Raw genomic sequence first — 17741 nt, 5'->3', positions numbered from 1 at the left:
ATCACTTCCTGCGATTCACCGGGACTCTCAGCCAGCCAGTAACACAGAAGGTTTATTAGCCGACAGGAACACAGCATAGTACAGAGCTTGTAGGGAGGAGGCGGAGGTGAGCTGGGCTGGGGGCGGGGCGCTGCAGCTCCCACCAAGTTTTCCCCGTGGGTGCTCCAGCCCCAGAGCACCTGGGCCCTCCTGTTTCCCCAGCCAGCTCCCAACTGAAATCTCGAGCCCCTCCCCTGCCTTTGTCTCTTTCCGGGCTAGGTCACCTGAGCCCTTTGTTCTCCAGCACCTTCACTTGGCACCTTGCAGGGAGGGGCCCAGGCCATCGGTTGCCAGGAGACAGGGCGTCGGCCATTCGCTGTGCAGACACCATCACACCTGCCCTCTAGGGCTCTGCACCAATCACACCCCTGATCCCCCCCACCTAGATCCTTAAGAACTGCATAGGGGAAACTGAGACACCCACAGAGTATTCAGAGAGAACATTAAGAACATTCCCACTTTGTCACAGTGACCCCCTAACCCTGCCCCCTAAGCCAACCTCCCCAGCCCCCCACCAGTCCCTAGCCCTGCCCCCGCCACCACCCAGGAGCAGCGCCCCCTGCAGTGCCTGGCTGTGGGTGAGTGCCGCCCCCCACAGCCGCGGTGTCTGACGCTCCCCTCCCCCGCAGAGACGCTGGGGGTGCTGGTGCGGGCGCTGGGGCGTGAGGTAGTGGGACCCCTGGCGGAGGAGAGCTGCCAGCTGGGGCTGGGCCTGGCCGAGGGGCAGGACGACCCCGACCTACGGCGCTGCACGTGAGTGACCCCCCTCCGCCTCCCCCGGGTGGTGCCCCCCCCCGACCTGCAGCCCCTGACCCCCGTCTCCCCCCAGGTACAGCCTCTTCGCCGCGCTCTCCTGTGCCATGGGGGACGACCTGGCCCCCCATCTGCCCCGGATCACCACCCTGCTTCTCTACTCCCTCAAATCCACTGAGGGCCTTGTGGTGAGTCCCCTGCCTCCGCTCCTCCAGGGCTGCGAGCTTCCCCCCAAACAGTGCCCCTGGCCGGCCTCGGGGCATCGTCGTCTCCCCCCACCACCACGACCCCCTGGCTGTGCCTCGGAGAAGGGAGTGCCCCCCCCCAGGCCGTGCCCCTGCTGGCTAGGTGGAGGAGGGGACCTTGGGGCTGCGAGCTTCCCCACAGCGGTGCTCCTGCAAGCCGGGGCGTGGGGGAAGGGACTCAGGCTGGGGGGCACCGGGGGGTGTTGGGGGAAGGGGAAATGCCCCCTATCGTGTCATGACCTGCCCCCGTCGCCCCCAGCCCCCTGCTGGGGACACCAGCTCCTTCCTGCTGTTCGAAGATGAGGAAGAGGAGGCCGAGGTGGAGGGGGAGGAAGATCTGGACGGGGAGGACGACGACGAGGAGGAGGAAGAGCTATTCGGGTATGGGGGGGCTGAGCTGGGGGGGAGCTTTGAGGTGGGGGAGCCCCGGGGAGGGGCTGAGGGGTGGGGGGGGGAGCCCTGGGTGGGGGTGGAGTCGGGGGGCTGGGGAAGGGGGGCCAGTGGGGCTGAGGTGTGGGAGGGGCACTTGGGGGGAGGCCCCCCGTCTGACCCTGCCCCCCCCCCGCCCCCCCAGGCTGAGCGTGGAAAGCGCCTACGTGGATGAGAAGGAGGACGCTTGCGCCGCCCTGGGGGAGATCGCGGTGAACGCCAGGTATGGGGGTGTGTGTCTTGGGGTGGCTGCCCTGGGGGGAGGGGGTCTGGGGGCCGGGGGGGCTGTATCTCCGGGGGCCTAACCCGTCCGTCCGTCTGTCCCAGTGTCACCTTCCTGCCCTACCTGGAGAGCTGCGTCCCGGAGGTCTTCCAGCTGCTGGAGGTAGCCGGGGAGGGGGAGGGGAGGATTTGGGGGGCAGCGGGGGGTTAGCGATAGGGGGTGGGGGCGCAGGCTGGGGGGGCTCAGGGTTAACCCTTTCCTCGCTGATCCGGGGTGATGCGCTGGGGGGAGCCGATGGGGTAATGGGGGGAGCAGGGAGCTGTGACCCCCCGCCTCAACTTCCCCTCTCCCTCCAGTTCCCCCACCTGGGGGTCCGGAAAGCCGCCTACGAAGCCCTTGGCCAGTTTTGCATCGCGCTGCACCGGGTCTGCGAGCGGGACCCTTCTGAGCCCCACGCCGCCGGTGAGTTGGGGGAAGGGGTGGTCACAGCCCTGGGATTTGGGATGTTGCTGGGCTGGGGAGAACACGGGTGCACCGCCGGGGGTAGCTCGCAGCCCCAGGGTCAGCGGGGGGGTTTGTGGGGGCTGGGGAAGGGCGGGTCACTGCAGGGGGAAGCTCGCAGCCCCGGGGCCGGGATGGGAAGCTTGCAGGGCGGGGGGAGCTTGTGGGGCACCGTGGGGGAAGCTCACAGCCCAGGGGCAGGGGTGGGAAGCGTGCAGGGTCGGGGGAGCTCGGAGCCCTGCACTGATCCCCGTGTCGTTCCCCCTTCCCCCCCCCCTCCCCCTCCCAGCGCTGCAGCGGCTGCTGGGCCTGGCGCTGCCGGCCATGGCGCGGGGCGTGCACCGGGAGCGGGAGCGGCTGGTGGCCATGGCGGTGCTGGAGGCGTTGGGCGCGGTGCTCACCGCCTGCCGGCAGGAGGCGCTGCGGAGCCCGGGGCGCCTGGCCGAGCTCTGTGGGGCCCTTCGCGCCGTGCTGGAGAGGAAGGTACTGGCCAGGGGGGACACGGGGCCTTTCCCCTCTGGGAGGGGGGTGGAACGTAGAGGGCTCGGGCGGGAGGACCGGCTGACTGGGGGGCTGGGGCATGGGGGGCGGGGGGGAGCGGGGGGGGCGGGGGGGGGGGGGACGGGACACGGAAAGGGGCGTTTGGGGGTCCCAGTACTGAGCTCTCTTCTCTCCCCCCATCCCCCCAGACGGCTTGCCAGGACGACGGCTTGGACGAGGAAGATGAGGAGGATGAAGAGCAGGTGTCCTGGTTGGGGGCTATGTGGGGCTGCATGGAGCAGAGGGGCTGGAGATCGGGGGGCAGGGGAGGAAGAAATGGGGGCTCTGGGGGGTTGCTGGTAGGTGGGGGCTGCAGGTCGGGGGATTTGGGAACTGGGGGTCGGAGGGGTAGTCAGGGATTCTGGGGGGTGCAGGGTGGGGGCTGGGGGGTGGTGGGGGATTTAGGGGGGCAGGGGATTTTGGGATGGAGTCAGAGGGGTTGTTCGGGCTTCTGGGGGGCCATGGGATTGCAGGGCGGAGGGCTTTGGGGGGGCAGGACCTGTGGGGTGCAGCTGGGCTCACCCCCGCTCCCCCCAGGCGGAGTACGACGCCATGCTGCTGGAGTACGCGGGGGAGGGGATCCCCGCTCTGGCCATGGCTGCAGGGGGCGACACCTTCGCCCCGTATTTCGCCGGCTTCCTGCCCCTGCTGCTCAACAAAATGGTGAGTGTCTGCGCCCCCCCCCCGCCCCCCCCTCCGGGGACCCAGGCATCTGAGCTGGTTCCCCCTTTCTGACCCCACACCCCATGGGGACCCAGGTGTCCAGGCTGGTTCCCCCTTCTCCCATTGCCCCACCACCCCCGGGGACCCAGGTGTCCGGGCACAATTGCCCCTCCCCCCCACCCGCCCCCAGAGACCTAGGGGTCCAGGCAGGTTTCCTCCGCGCCACTGAACCCGGGTGGCTGTGGGCTCCCCCTGCTGAACCCAGGCATCCGGGCCCCCCTCGCTCTCCCCCCAGAAGCCCAGCTGCTCGGTGGCGGAGCGCTCCTTCGCTGTGGGGACGCTGGCGGAGACGCTGGGGGGGCTGGGCCGGGCCACAGCCCCCTTTGTGCCCCGGCTCCTTCCCCCCTTCCTGGGGGCCGCCCGGGACTCCGACCCCGAAGTGCGCAGCAACGGCGTCTTTGCGCTGGGGGTGCTGGCCGAGCATGGCGGGGAGGCCCTGCTCCCGTATCCTGACCCACGGCGGGGGCTGCGGGATGTGGGGGGCGGCCTGACCCATGGCGGGGGCTGCATGGGGGTTATGCAGGTTACTAGGGGTCATCTAGGTGGATGGGTTGGGGGCCAAGAGGGAGTTGGGGGGGCAGGGAGAGGGGTATCATCTGAGGGGGGGGGTCTGACCTGGGGGGTCTCTGCTGTGGGGAGGCCAGGGGTACATGGGGGTGAGAGGCTGTGGGGTGGTTTGGAGGGAGGGTCCCTTGCTGCTCCCCTTTTCCTTAACCCCCGCCCCCCCAGACACTACCCTAAGATCCTGGCCTTGCTGGCGGGGGGCAGCGCCCAGGAGCCGAGCGCCCGCGTCCGGGACAACGTCTGTGGGGCCGTCGCCCGCATGGTCCTGAGCCAGCCCCAGGCCTTGCCCCTCAGCCAGGTGAGGGGGCACGATGGGGGGCTTTCCCAGTGAGGCGGGGAATGGGGGGCAGGGAATGGGGCGTGGAGCCTTGCCCCTCTAGGGGGCACCGGTTGGTGGGGGGCGGGGCCTTTCCTCTCTAGGGGGCTCTGGCTGGCGGGGGGGGCGGGGCCTTGTCCCTCTAGGGGGGCTGGCCCCTGCTGGCCGGGGGGCTAGCGGGGGATCTGTCTAACGGGGTCTCCCCCCAGGTGTTCCCCGCCCTGCTCCGCTCCCTGCCCCTCACGGAGGATTTTGAGGAGAATAAAACCGTTTTCCGCTGCATCAGTTTCCTGTACGAGAACGCCCCCCAGCAGGTACCGCCCCATGGGGGGCCTGGAGGCAGGCTGGGGGGGCTCCTGTTCCAGTGGTTGATGGGGACTGATCTGGGGAGGGGATTTGGGTGGGCTGTGGGGGTCCCTGTTCCAGGAGCGAGGGGTCTTTTGGGGGCTCTTATCTGGGGGTTTGGGAGGGTTAAATCCCTGTGACTAAGGGGGTTTGGGGGTGTGAACCGCAGTGGGGGGCAGAACACTGTGCAGAGAGGCGTCTCCCCTTCAGGTGGGGGGGTGATGGGGGGGTTCTCCAGTGGGTGACAGGATGAGGGTATTGGGGGGAAATCGGGGTCTCACCGCTGTCCCGTCCCCCCCAGGTGCTGCAGCAGGTGGGGGAGGTGGTGCGGGCCAGTAGCACTGTCTTGGGGACCGACCATCTCCCGGCAGGTAAGTTGGGGGGTGTCTGAAAGGGAGGGGGCTGGGGATCCCGCCATTGAGCAAGAGGGGGTGTCTCTTCCCCCTCACCTTCCCCTGCCTTGGGGTGTGGGATCCTGAGGGTGTCTCTCCCATCTAACCCCCCGGCTCCCCCCAGATGCCCAGGTCTCCCTTCTCTCCTTGCTGCGGCATCTCTCCGCCCGCTGCCCCACGGAGTTCCAGGCGGCCCTGCTGGCCCTGCCCCCTGACGCCAGCGCCCGTATCAGCGGGGCCCTCGGCTCAGCGTGAGGTGAGTGCGGCGGGACGAGGAGGTGGGGGGTCCTGCCGAGAACGACTCTCACTGCACCTTCTTTCCCCTCCAGGGACACGGCCCCTCCTTGCTCAAGTGACCCCTGGCGAGTACAGTCAAGCCCCCTCTGCCTGTTCTCCCCCCAAATGGCCAACTCTGGGCCCCCCAGATTGTTCTCATCACTGGGGAGGCCCTTCGGAGCATATGATTGAACTGTCTGCCTGTATCCAACACCATCGCGGAGAGGACTCAGTTTGTGGTCTCGTCTGCTCCGCCTGTCTTCTCACTCGCCATCACTGTGGAGGAGGGATCCGAGTACTGTTTGGTCACCAGTTGCCTGTAACTTTCACCCACTGCCCACGTGGAGGGGATAGCTCCCGTCATTCACCAGGGCTGCCTGTAGTTTGATTTCCTCCACCAATGTAAGAGCGAATTAGAGATGTGGTATGAATGGATTCTGCCTGTACCTGTCACCAGTGGGAGGAGGACTTCAGTTACGGTGTTTGATCCTTCTTCCGCCTCTATGCAGCACTGGTGTGGGGGGAAAATACCAAGTCATATTGTGATCTGGTTCTGTCGGTGGTTAGCACCATCGTCATGGTATTGAACAGGATCCTCCCATGTATTTCACCGTGGATTTGAGGGGCAGTCTCACCTGTAATTGTTGCTGCCCTAAAGAGGGGGGTATTAGTCTCATTGTTATCCAGTTGGCCTGTAGTTTTTGGATCCCGTTGCTTGCCTGTATTTATTCTTCCTCTGCTGCTGGGAGTTGCATCACTAACTGGTTCACTTGTAGTTTTTTTCACCTAGCACACTCATGAGATGACCATATTCAGCTGCTTCACTGTTGCCAAGAAGGAGGATTTTGTCTGGCTGTGCAACCACCTCACCTGTTCTTTCACCCACCATGGCTGCAGGGAGTCTGAATCCTGTAGTTACCCCGGTTCGCCTGTTGGTTTGTCACCCCCAGCCAAAACAAGAGGAGATTTCTTTGCTCAGTTTGCCTGTAGCTTTTCACTAACCAGCATCTCACATGCGAGTCTGTCTTGCTGTTACCCATTTCACGCATAGCTGTTATTCATCCTATGGAGGAGTTGACTTCCAAGTGTGAACCAGTGTGCCTGTTTCATCCCTCCCCCACTGCAGGGGTGAGCCTGAGTTGCATTGTCATCTAGGCCGCCTGTATTTCTTCACCCGCTATCTACAGCAGGGTTTCAGCCTCAACATTAATATGTTGGACTGTATCTTCCAATGGCATGGGGAGAATTCAATCACAGGGTGAGTGGTCCGGCTGTATCTTCACCTATCACCTCGAGGGTGGTATTGTCTCAGTGCCAGTCTGCTCTCCCTGTATGTTTTCACCTTGAGAAGTGGTTTCCATACTGTTTCTTAATCAGTTCACCTGTGATTTTACTTTTCACCTGCCGCCGGCCAGGTGTATTTAAGTCTGGTTGTTCACTCGGCTGATGTTCTACCCCTACCAGAGTAGCCAACACGCTTAGTGCTGGTGGTGTTTTGGGGTGGTTCTAGGTCTGAGCAATACCCCCTATTCCTGTATTTAATACCTCTTTGACGGTTGTTGTTGTTTTTTGATGAGAGAAAAATCTATATTCTATACCTTGGAATAAAATAACGTTTGCCTGAGACAGCGGGTCTCTTTGGGATTGGGGGCATGAACCTTCAGGTTGGGGAAAAGGAGGTAGGGAGGGGGTGGGGCGAAAGACTCATCCCCTGTGTCACGGAGTATGGGGGACTCAGGGCCCTGCACCCCCGGCTTCCTGTGATTCACCATGACTCTCAGCCAGCCAGTAAAGCAGAAGGTTTATTTAGACGACAGGAATACAGTCCCAGACAGGTCTTACAGGCACAGACAACAGGATACCCCACAGATGGGTCCATCTTGGGGTCCTTGGGCACCCCAGTCCACCTCCTGGGGTCAGAGCCCTCCCTGCCTTCCAGCCACCTCACCAGCCAGCTTCCCAGACTCTGCCTTCAGCGACCCCACCCACAGCCTTTGTTCAGTCTCTGGGCAAAGGTGTCACCTGGTCCCAGCCCCCTCCTGGGTTCTCATGTTACAGGCTCAGGTATTTCCAGTCAGTCTCCCATCCCCCAATGCAGACCATCCCAGCCACACTCCTCTGTCAGCATTCCCCGACCACAGTAAGAACAGTCCCAGTTCGTCACACCCTGTTACCGAGGGGACATGGAGATGGTGAGCCTAAGGTCTGCCCCCTCCTGCGAGGGGGGCAGGTGAGAAAGGAAAGGGGGCTGCTCAGTCCCAAGGGGGGGCTGGGGCGATGCTTGGCCTCCCTTTTGCTGGTGCGGGGAGGGGTCTGAGTTTGGGGTCTCAACACTAGATGAAAGGAAAAAGCACCTGCTCCCGCTGCCCCCAAATAACTCAGGGGGCAGGTTGCTGGCAAAACACTTTAATTAGAACAGATTTGTAACCGGGGGGAGGGGAGAGACCCATTCAGCCGTGGGGAGCCTCTTCTCCCCCGGGCAGGGGCCCTAGCCCGAACGGAATCGGGCCCCACGTTTGAGGAGAATCGGCCCGTAGGGCTCGGTCTGGTCTAGCTGCAGGAACTGGAGCCCACAGAGAACTGCAAGAGAGGGGGGAGGAGTTAGGGCTGATGCCAACACACCCACCAGGGCTCACCTACCAGCAGGGCCCCACCCCGACGGGGGCTCACCCGGTCAGTAGGGGACGGCAGGGCCCCACACCCACTAGAGCCCAACCCAGTGGCAGGGGGCAGCAGGACCCCACACCCACTAGAGCCCAACCCGCTGGCAGGGGGCAGCAGGGCCCCACTCACCGAGGCAGAGGTAGAAGATGCGGCTGGCGATGCTGCGTGAGGTCGTGGTGGGCACCAGGGACCGGAAATCTGTCTCCCCGACTTGCTCCAGCTCTGCGGCCACCAGCCTGGAGGGGAGACAGAGCTGGCGTAGAACCCAGGAGTCCGACCCTCCCGCACCCAGTGCCAGGCCCCGGCCCACCTGCGGATGTACTCCAGAGTGATCAAGTCTCTGTCAGGGGGCAGCTCCAGGCTGACTTCAGGCAGCTCGGGGACGATTGGCAGGGCCTCCTCGGGCTCCGGCACCAGCCTGGGGACAGGGCAGAGGGTTAATAGGGGTCCTGGGGGCCTATACCCCTGCCCCCCCATTGGGGTCTCACCTTCTCTCCTCGGGGGTCACCAGGCTGGGGCGTGGCACCTCCTCCTCAGTGGTCTCCAGGGAGATCTCTGCGAGGGGCCAGGAGCAGGGGTTGGTCAGTGCTGACTGCCACCCACACTGCCCTTGCTGGTGTAGGGGAGAGACGGCCCCAGAGCCCCTCCCTGGGGCACAGTGCCCCCTCTAGCTCCCTCCCTGCACTCCCAGGTGAGCCACCTGCCCATGTCCCTACAGCGCGCCCTCCCTGGGGCACGGTGCCCCCTGTAGCTCCTTCCCTTGAGCCCCCGACCATGTCCCTACAATGCAGCCCCCTTCCACCGAGCCCACTTGGTCCCCTCCTTGTGGCATGGTGCCCCCAGCCAAGTCCCCTGTCCACCTCCCTGCAGAATGTTGCCCCTGCCCCCACATGAGCAACTCACCTGAGGAGACCATCACAGGGATGCTGGGCTCTAGGGCCTCACGTGCAACCTACAAAAGAGGGGGACACTCACAGCCCGGGAAGGGGAGTGGGGTCCAGTGGTTAGAGCAGGGGGCCTGGGAGGCCAGACTCCTGGGTTCTCTCCCCGGCTCTCGCAGGAGAGTGGGGGCTAGGGAATAGAGCCAGGGAGGGGGGCTGGGAGCCCAGACTCCTGGGTTCTCTCCCGGGCTCTGGGCGGCCAGTGGAGTCCAGGGGTTAGAGCGGGGGCTGCCGGGGGGCCCCAGGTACCTCCAGTTCGCTGATTGGCTCTTCTTTTCTCTCCTCCTCGGCCCAGAGCGCCGCGTAGTCCACAGGCTGCAGGACGGCGCAGCGCTGCCACAGGGCGAGCAGCTCGGGGGGCAGCCAGCCTGGGGGCACAGACAGGGTGAGGGGGGTAGGGACCCAGCGTGGGGACCGAGGGAGCGGGGGGGCACTCACCATATGTGGGGGCTCTTAGCAGCTCCGCTGGGGTCCTGCGCTGCCGGGCTGGCACCTCCACCACCACCTGGAGCAGAGACAGATGGAGTTGGGGGGCTGGGAGCCAGGACGCCTGGGTTCTCTCCCAGCTCAGGGAGGAGAGTGGGAGTTAGTGGTTCGTGCCCGAGGGCTGACACTCGCCGGGGGGCCGGGACTCACCAGGGGCCGGCACTCACCGGGGGCCTGGGACTCGCCGGGGGAGACTGGGGCTCACCAGGGGCCGGCTCTCGCTGGGGGACTGGGACTCGCTGGGGGGCCGGGACTCATCAGAGGGACTGGGACTCGCCGGGGGGACTGGGGCTCACCGGGGGGGCGGCACTCGCCGGGGGAACTGGGACTCGCCAGGGGACCGGGACGCGCCAGGGGGCCGGGACGCGCCAGGGGGACTGGGGCTCGCCAGGGGGCCGGCATTCACTGGGGGGACAGGGACTCGCTGGAAGGCTGGAACTCGCCGGGGGGACTGGGGCTCACCAGGGGGGCCGGCATTCACTGGGGGGACTGGGACTCGCTGGGGGGACAGGGACTCGCTGGAAGGCTGGGACTCGCCGGGGGACTGGGACTCGCCAAGGGGACTGGGACGCACCAGGGGGGCCGGCATTCATTGGGGGGACAGGGACTCGCTGGAAGGCTGGGACTTGCCGGGGGGACTGGCACTCACCAGGGGCCGGCACTCGCTGGGGGACTGGGACTCGCCGGGGGACTGGGACTTGCCGGGGGGCAGCACTCACCAGGGGCCGGCACTGGGCCCGCACATCCAGGATCTGTTTCTTGAACTGGTCCCGAGGGATCTGGGTCACCTCGTCCAGGAAGCGGAGCTGGCGCCGGGGGGTGCGCGGTGGGGCCGGTTCGTACACGGCCAGCTCCAGCTGTGGGGCACAGGGGGGCACGGGTGAGCCAGGGGCACCCTGCCCAGGAGAGGCCATCGGCTAGCCCAGGCCCCCTACTTACCTTCGGGCTGCTTGGGGGGCGCGTCACCCTGGGGGTCACAGCTGGGGATGGGGGAGGGGGCGGCAGTCCTGGCTCCCTCGGGGGGCTCAGCTCTGTGGGGCAGAACCCAGAGCAAGAGTTAGAGGCTGGAGACCCCCCTCGACCCTCCCCCCCCTCATGCCCCACACTCACCGGGGGGTGGGGGTAGCTCCTCCTTCGGCAGCCGGGCCAGCTCCTCGGGCAGGATGGGGGTCTCCACCTCGGCTGGGAGCTCCTCACCCACCCTATGGGGAGAGACGGTAAGACCCCGACCCCCATTCCCTGCCCCCGGCCAGCCCCATCCAGGCGCCCCCTAGACGGGAAAGACCCCGACCCCCATTCCCCGCCCCCAGCCAGCCCCACCCCGGCGCCCCCTAGTGGGGAAAGGCCCTGTGCCCCATTCCCCACCCCCAGCTAACCCCACCCCGGTGCTCACTAGAGGGGAAAGGACCCAAGCCCCCCAGCCAACCTCACCCCGCCCTGGGGCTGGCGTGCCCTAGAGGGGATGCTCCACGCCTGCCCCCTTACCGGGTTGGGGGTGACAGTCTGGCCGTGATCTCGGCCTCCCGGGCTCTCATCTCCTCTTCCAGCTCTGGAGGGGAGAAGGAGGCGTGAGATGGGGCTGGGGTGGCGGGATGAGCCCCTTGCCCCCCCTCCCCAGCCCCCCAGGATCCCTGTGGCCTCCCCCACCTTCCATGGGGCGTCTCCTGGGGGGGGCGCGGGGTGAGGCGGGGGGCAGGACGAAGTCCTCCTGCTCGGCCAGCAGGTCGATCTCGCGTGCTGTGATCTCCGGGAGGTCGCGCTCGCCCTGTGTGGGGGGAGAAAGGGAGTGTCACATTGTGGATATGCCCCCCCACGTCCCATATCCCCTATAACCCTACGCTGAGATCCCAGCCCCCCAAGGCCTGGTTCCCCTAGGCTGCCCCCGATCCCAGACCCCCCATAATCCCGAGATTCCCCCACATTTCCGCCCAGATCCCAGCCCCCATGGTTCCCCCCACACCTCGATTTCCAGCAGCATGATGGGCTCCACCTCCTTCATGGTGATGATTTCGGGGGACACAACCGTGATGGGAGGTGCTTCTGGGTGGGGTGAGAGAGGGGGTGAGCTGGGGATTAACTCCCACCCTGATTCCCACCCACCCCCACAGAGCCCTGGGGAAATGTGGGGGGGCAATGACATCAGACCAGATCTTGGGGGCATTAGAAAGGAGGGTTCGGGGGGCCAGGGAGACTAGCTGGGCTGGGCGAGCCTGGGGTTACTGGTTACACTGGGATGAACTGGGAGTGGGGCACCGGGTACAGTAAGATGACTTTACTGGGGTTATACTGGGCCACTGGTTACATCAGATATGTGGGGGCCCTGGGCTTACTGGTTATACTGGGACAGTGGGTATACTGGTTACACTGGGATACCAGCTGTACTGGGCTACTGGCATTGTTAGGTTACACTGGTCATGCCAGGATGCTGACATCACCAGCTACACTGGGAAGCCAGAATGTCCTGGTTATACTGGGACACAGTGGTTACTGGTTATGCTGGGACACGGTGGTTACTGGTTATACAGGGATTCTGTGATTACTGGTTATGCTGGGACATGGTGGTTTCTGGTTATACAGGGATTCTGAGGTTACTGGTTATGCTGGGACATGGTGGTTACTGGTTATACAGGGATTCTGTGGTTACTGGTTATGCTGGGACACGGTGGTTACTGGTTATACTGGGAAGCTGTGGTTACTGGTTAGAGTAGGATACGGGTTGCACTGGGACTCCATCCATACCATCCCCCCTTCCCCACAACCCACAGACTCACCTGCCCTCCTGCGCCGGGGGGATGGGGCTGGTCTCTCTGGGGGGGTGGGAGCCTCCAGAATACATCGAATCTGGGGGTGAAGCAATGTCACAGGTCAGCCCCATCCCCCCATGACCCCAGAGGGGAGGCCTGGAGATAGTCACAAAGGAGGGGGAGACAGGCTGGGGGGGCCTCATTGCTGTTGCTGTGGGATGGGGGCATGGGCAGCAGAGGCACTGGGGGCACATGAGGGATGTCAGTGGGGCTGGGCAGTCGGAGTATGGGGGTACCTGTGGGATGTCAGTGGGGCTGGGCAGGCAGAGTATGGGGGTACCTGTGGGATGTCAGTGGGGCTGGGCAGGCAGAGTATGGGGGTACCTGTGGGATGTCAGTGGGGCTGGGCAGGTGGAGTATGGGGGGCACCTGTGGGATGACAATGGGGATGGGCAGGCAGAGCACGGGAGGGGGACCTGTGGGATGTCAGTGGTGCTGGGCAGCGGGAGTACGGGGGGTACCTGTGGGATGTCAGTGGGGCTGGTCAGTCGGAGTATGGGGGGACACCTGTGGGATGTCAGTGGGGCTGGGCAGGTAGAGCACGGGGGGGCACCTGTGGGATGTCAGTGGGGCTGGGCAGTGGGAGCACAGGGGGTACCTGTGGGATGTCAGTGGGGCTGGGCAGCGGGAATACAGGGGGTATCTGTGGGATGTCAGTGGGGCTGGGCAGGTGGAGTATGGGGGGCACCTGTGGGATGTCAATGGGGCTGGGCAGGCGGAGCACGGGGGGGCACCTGTGGGATGTCAGTGGGGCTGGGCAGCGGCGGCTCCATCACCCCGAAGAAGGGGTCGGGCGCATCCTCTAAGGCCTCCATCAATAACAGGTTGTCGGGGAGCAGCAGCCCCGGCCTGGGGGTAAATGGGGGTCAGAGCCCAGAGAGAGAGAGTGACCCCCCCAAAGACCCCTGCTCCCCTCACAGCCCCCCGACCCCCACACAGCCCTCCTGCCACCCCCAAAGCCCCCCCGTCCCCCGAACTGGTCCCCACAATCTCACCAGGACCTTTTCCTACCCCCCACTGAGTCCCCAACCCGCTACTGAGCCCCCCTTCCTCTACTCCCCTCCCCCACTAATCTCCTCCTCTGTACTGACCCCTCACCACTGCTATGCTCCCCCCATGGCCTCTCCCTTGCCAATTGGCCTCCCATCTCCATACTGATGCCCCGACCCGGGGGAGGGATTCCAGGCATATCCTAGGTGCTATGGGGGTTCAGGAGTGTCCCAGGAGTTATGGGGGGCCCCAGCCCTCTCCCCATGACTCACTGTTCAAGGTCCCCCATGTCGATGCGGATCTGCTGCTGGGCCCTGCTCAGGCGCTCCAAGGTGTGCTGGATCTCCTCTGGGGGGCAGGCAGGGGGTGGGGGTGAGACAGGGGGCTGAATCTTCTCTGGGGGGCAGGCAGGGGGTGGGGGTGAGATGGGGGGCTGCTTCTCCTCTGCGGGGCAGGCAGGGGATGGGGTGAGATGGGAGGCCTGGATCTCCTCTGGGGGGCAAGCAGAGGGTGGGGGTGAGATTGGGGGGGCTGGATCTCTTCTGGGGGGCAAGCAGGGGGTGGGGGTGAGATTGGGGGGCTGGATCTCTTCTGGGGGCAGGCAGGGGTGGGAGGTTGGAGGGCCTGGAGTTCCTCTAGACGGTGGGTGTGAGATCGGGGGTTGGAGGGGATACACAGCAGGGGGACAAATCTAGACCACCCCCAGGGCTTGTCTACATGGTGTTTTAAACTAGTTCCTAAACCCAACCCAGGCTCAGTTGGAAGTGAATTAAGGGCATCTACATCCCCTTCTGCTAAACCGCTTCAGTACTCCACTGGGGCCATTGCTGAGTGCAGCTCTGGCTGCCTGAATCTGCATCAGTCACCTCGCCATCGATGGCTCTTAATCCAAATTAAGAGCATCCACACACCTATTTAGCTAAACCAGTTTCACACCAATTTCAGGTTGAGGCTAGAGTTGGATGGGAAATTGATTTTTGGAACTTTTCAGCAAATTTAAATATTTTTTGGAGGGGGGGTGGAAATGGGTGGGTCCGAGGGGTTGTTCCCCAAAATCTGGCGCTTATAGTGAGAGGTGTCTCACCAAGGGGGTGAGAAGTGGGAGCAGGGGGCCTTGAAATTGGAGTGGGACGCCTCTGGGGGGCATGACCCCCCCAATTGAGAGTTGTTGCCTTGGCAACATCACACCAGCTGTCTCTCCATTCCCCCAACATGCCCTCCCAACCCTCCTGCTGGGCTGAACTGGGGAATGGAGGCGGTGGGGCCAGCTGGGATGGTGGGGTTTTTTGGAGGGCACTCACCGATGAGGTAGTGGCACTGTCGGCTGTAGACCCGCACCACACCATACTGCAGCTGGGCAGAGAGATAGAGGGAGAAGCGGGGCCGGGGGGCAGAGGGCGTGGGCGGTGGGGCCTGCACCAGAATGTAGGACAGGATTTCTTCGCTGCGCCGACCCATGCCAATGGGAATGAGAGAGAGAGAGTCAGTGCTTCTATCCATCCTCCTCTTCATCCCTCCATCATCTTCATCCTTCCTTCCTTTCCTCCACTGTCCTCTTCATCCCTCCATCCATCCACCATCTTCATCCCTCCTTCCATTCCTCCATTCACTTTCCTCTTCATCCCTCCATCTACCCCATCCATCCACGCTCTTCATCCCTCTTTCCTTTTCTCTGTCCACCCTCCTCTTCATCTCTCTGTCCGCCCCCACCCATCCATCTCTCCCTCCATTCTCTCCATCCATCCCTCTTTCTCCAGCCCGTCCTCTAGATCCTACCCTCGTCCATCCCTCCCGCCCTCCATTCCCGCTCCATCCATTCAATCTCCTCCCCCCGACATCCATTTCTCCTCCCTCCCTCCCTCTCACCACGACACCCACCATGTTTGGGGCACATTCACTTTCAAATATTCCCTCTTCACCAGCTTGGTGCCACCCGTGGCTGCCAGCCTGGGATGAGGGAGAAGGGGGTTAAAATGAAGGTGAGGAGGTCACCTGCCCCAGATCCCCCCAATCCACCCACCTGGATCCCCAGAATAGATACACCTCCCGTATTCCCCCTTGGCCAGATCATGGCATGAGGGGCATTACCAGATGGTGGCAAAGCGGCCTGTATGGCGCTGCAGGACATTGGGGTAGTAGAACATGGTGGTGCTGGGCTGGGGGAGGTAAGGGGACCCCCAAAACACCCTCCTCAAAGACCCTGGAACCCTGTATGAGGCTCCTCCACTACTGAAATGGGACGTTCACAAATCCTACAGAGTCAATAGGACCCTGAAAAACCCTATAGATTCAGCTGAACCCCCAAATATCCTGGATTCTGCAGCACCCCAGGAATCTTCTAGAGTTAGTGGGACCCCAAAATATTGCAAATTGTGTGGTAAATCCTTAATAAATCCTATCAACTGTTGTTGTTTTTTTGGGTGGAAAACAGAGATTTTTTTGTTCCACTGTTGAAACAAGTCAAAATTCAGAGGCAGAGTAATTAAATAAAACCAACTTGTTAGCAGCTAATGAATGGATAGCTAAATATTTTGCCTGAAGCATCAAGATTTTAAAACCTACTGGGTGACACAAATAGATGACTTTTTATAGAAAAAATAATTAACACTTGAGGTTAATGAGAGGAAGAAACATGTTAAATATTAACAGAGGGGTTTGGTTATTGAGATGGGTCAATTGGTGCTGGGGATAAACCTGCCCAGGGGAAGGGAATTTGGCATTTAACTCGGAAGCAATTAATTAGGATATTAAAAATGAATTATGGGATTTAATTAGAGGGATGAGGATATAGGGTTAAAACGAGGCTGGTGAAGGGAAATCAGATGTGGATTTCCTTGTCTAATAAAGAGCAAACTCTAATTAATCATTATATGAAATAGTAATGCTGTTGCTTAATTAGGTTAATTAAAAAGGAGGAGGAAGTTGTGTTAAAAATCACATGGGCAATTGGTAGCAGATTTGAATCCTTCTCTTAATGAGGAGCCAACTAATTAACTGTGATGTTAAAAAAAAGATTGACGACAGAGAACAAAATTTACCAACGCTATTAATGAGAGTAAAAACACTGGAAAGGGATACTATGAATACATTAATTAAGAGATGTGTAATTATTGGTGCTATTAATACATTAGTGATGTACGATTAAGAACAATAGAAAGTAACAGTGATATGAATAAATTAATTGGGAATTTGGACAATTAACAGTGCTGCTAATCGGTTAATGATGTAGAGCAACTAACACTTTTTAATACATTAATTAGGGCAATGAACAATTAGAATTGCTTTTAATAAAGCTTGGGAACAGGAAAATTAACAGTGATATTAGTAAATTAATGAAAAAGACTAGCTATTAACAGCAATATTATTAGTAATCAGTGAAGATAAGCTAATGGTTATAAAGAACAATTAACAGCAATACTAATTAAGTAGGGAACGAACAATTAGAAGTGGAGAGAGCAGTGAGATACTAGGAAATATTTCTTGAAATTGTACAGCTAGAGGTGCTATTAATTAGCTAATTAGCAGTGATCAGTTTAAACTATTAACAAATTAGTCCAGTGGACAATTAGAGGTGCTATTAATGAATTAATTAGTCAAAAACAATTGGAGGCGATGTCAATCAACTAATTAGTCCAATAGACAATTAGAGACCCTATTAATGAGCTAATTAGTCCAATGGACAATCAGAAGTGTTGTTAATTAGCTAATTTGTCCAATTGACAATCAGAGGTGCTGCTAATGAATTAATTAATCCAATGGACAAATAGTGGCGCTGTTAATTATCTAATTAATCCAACGAATAATTAGGTGTGCTATTCATGAACTAATTAGTCCAAACGAAACGGGAGGCGATGGTAATTAGCTAATTAGGATAGATTATTAAGGCGGGTGTTAATTAATTAAAACAATTAGAGGTGCTATTAATTAACTTAGAGTTGCCACGGGCAGCGGTTGCTAGGCTAAGCCCCTCCCACCCTGGCCCTCCACCCACGCCCTCCAGAGTGAGGCAGGGTTTGGCCGCAGCCCTCTGCCTTTATAACCGCCCTACGGTGCTTCCACCAATGGAAGATGCGCCTGCTCTAGTGCTCCAGCCAATCACCGGATCCTGGTGCCACGTGGGGATCTTCCCTCTGGCCCTGGAGACTGCGACGCTCCGGCGGCTCCTTGCGAGCTGAGGGCTCCAGCCAATCAGCGGGATCTTTCCCACCCGGAGACTGACAGGCCCAACCGCTCCCTCGCCTCAGCTCCCAACCAATCAGGATCCACCTAATAGGAGACCGAACCACGTGAGATTCTAGCGTCTACCTTCGCAGAAGTCCCTCCACAACCTGCCACAGTGACTGATGACCTCACAGCGCTCACAGCCAATGATAACCGTTCCCGCCCATCCAGCGCGACCAATCAGAGGGATGGAGTGGTTTTCCCGCTAAATTTTCACTGAGGTAAATTCTCTCGCTCACTAGAGCTGCGTGCCTGGGGAGCTGGTGTTAATAGCCACGCCCCCCGTGTC

The 17741-nt window shown here is 61.0% G+C and overlaps 2 protein-coding genes across 2 annotated transcripts in view; one reads left to right on the top strand and one right to left on the bottom strand.

Moving 5' to 3' along the window:
* Positions 1–6141, top strand: part of IPO4 (importin 4) — an 11751-nt gene extending 5610 nt beyond the window's left edge. Inside the window, exons 17-31 of the mRNA XM_029913081.1 lie at positions 534–792; positions 869–980; positions 1297–1418; positions 1612–1689; positions 1794–1851; positions 2046–2151; positions 2480–2673; positions 2880–2933; positions 3268–3393; positions 3689–3897; positions 4183–4315; positions 4543–4647; positions 4980–5049; positions 5195–5326; positions 5400–6141. Coding sequence (XP_029768941.1) covers positions 534–792; positions 869–980; positions 1297–1418; positions 1612–1689; positions 1794–1851; positions 2046–2151; positions 2480–2673; positions 2880–2933; positions 3268–3393; positions 3689–3897; positions 4183–4315; positions 4543–4647; positions 4980–5049; positions 5195–5325 — 1757 coding nt within the window. The 3' untranslated portion in view covers position 5326; positions 5400–6141. The remainder of the gene's footprint in view (positions 1–533; positions 793–868; positions 981–1296; positions 1419–1611; positions 1690–1793; positions 1852–2045; positions 2152–2479; positions 2674–2879; positions 2934–3267; positions 3394–3688; positions 3898–4182; positions 4316–4542; positions 4648–4979; positions 5050–5194; positions 5327–5399) is intronic.
* A 1693-nt stretch (positions 6142–7834) lies between these two features.
* On the bottom strand, positions 7835–15375 carry REC8 (REC8 meiotic recombination protein). The gene is made up of 19 exons (XM_026658425.1): positions 15320–15375; positions 15110–15178; positions 14533–14675; positions 13504–13579; positions 12976–13090; positions 12209–12278; positions 11398–11477; positions 11085–11202; positions 10923–10986; positions 10548–10639; positions 10377–10468; positions 10157–10294; positions 9390–9456; positions 9201–9319; positions 8914–8962; positions 8499–8565; positions 8321–8428; positions 8140–8246; positions 7835–7926 (listed from the first exon to the last, which is right to left on the bottom strand). Exons 1-19 carry the CDS (start codon positions 15373–15375, stop codon positions 7835–7837), a joined length of 1722 nt encoding a protein of 573 aa, XP_026514210.1.
* Positions 15376–17741: the final 2366 nt, after the last annotated feature.

This window comes from Terrapene carolina, unplaced genomic scaffold (assembly GCF_002925995.2).
Source record: "Terrapene carolina triunguis isolate 2854851 unplaced genomic scaffold, T_m_triunguis-2.0 Scaffold444, whole genome shotgun sequence".
NCBI classification, from domain to species: Eukaryota; Metazoa; Chordata; order Testudines; family Emydidae; genus Terrapene; species Terrapene triunguis.
This window is presented reverse-complemented; position numbering and strand designations above follow the sequence as displayed.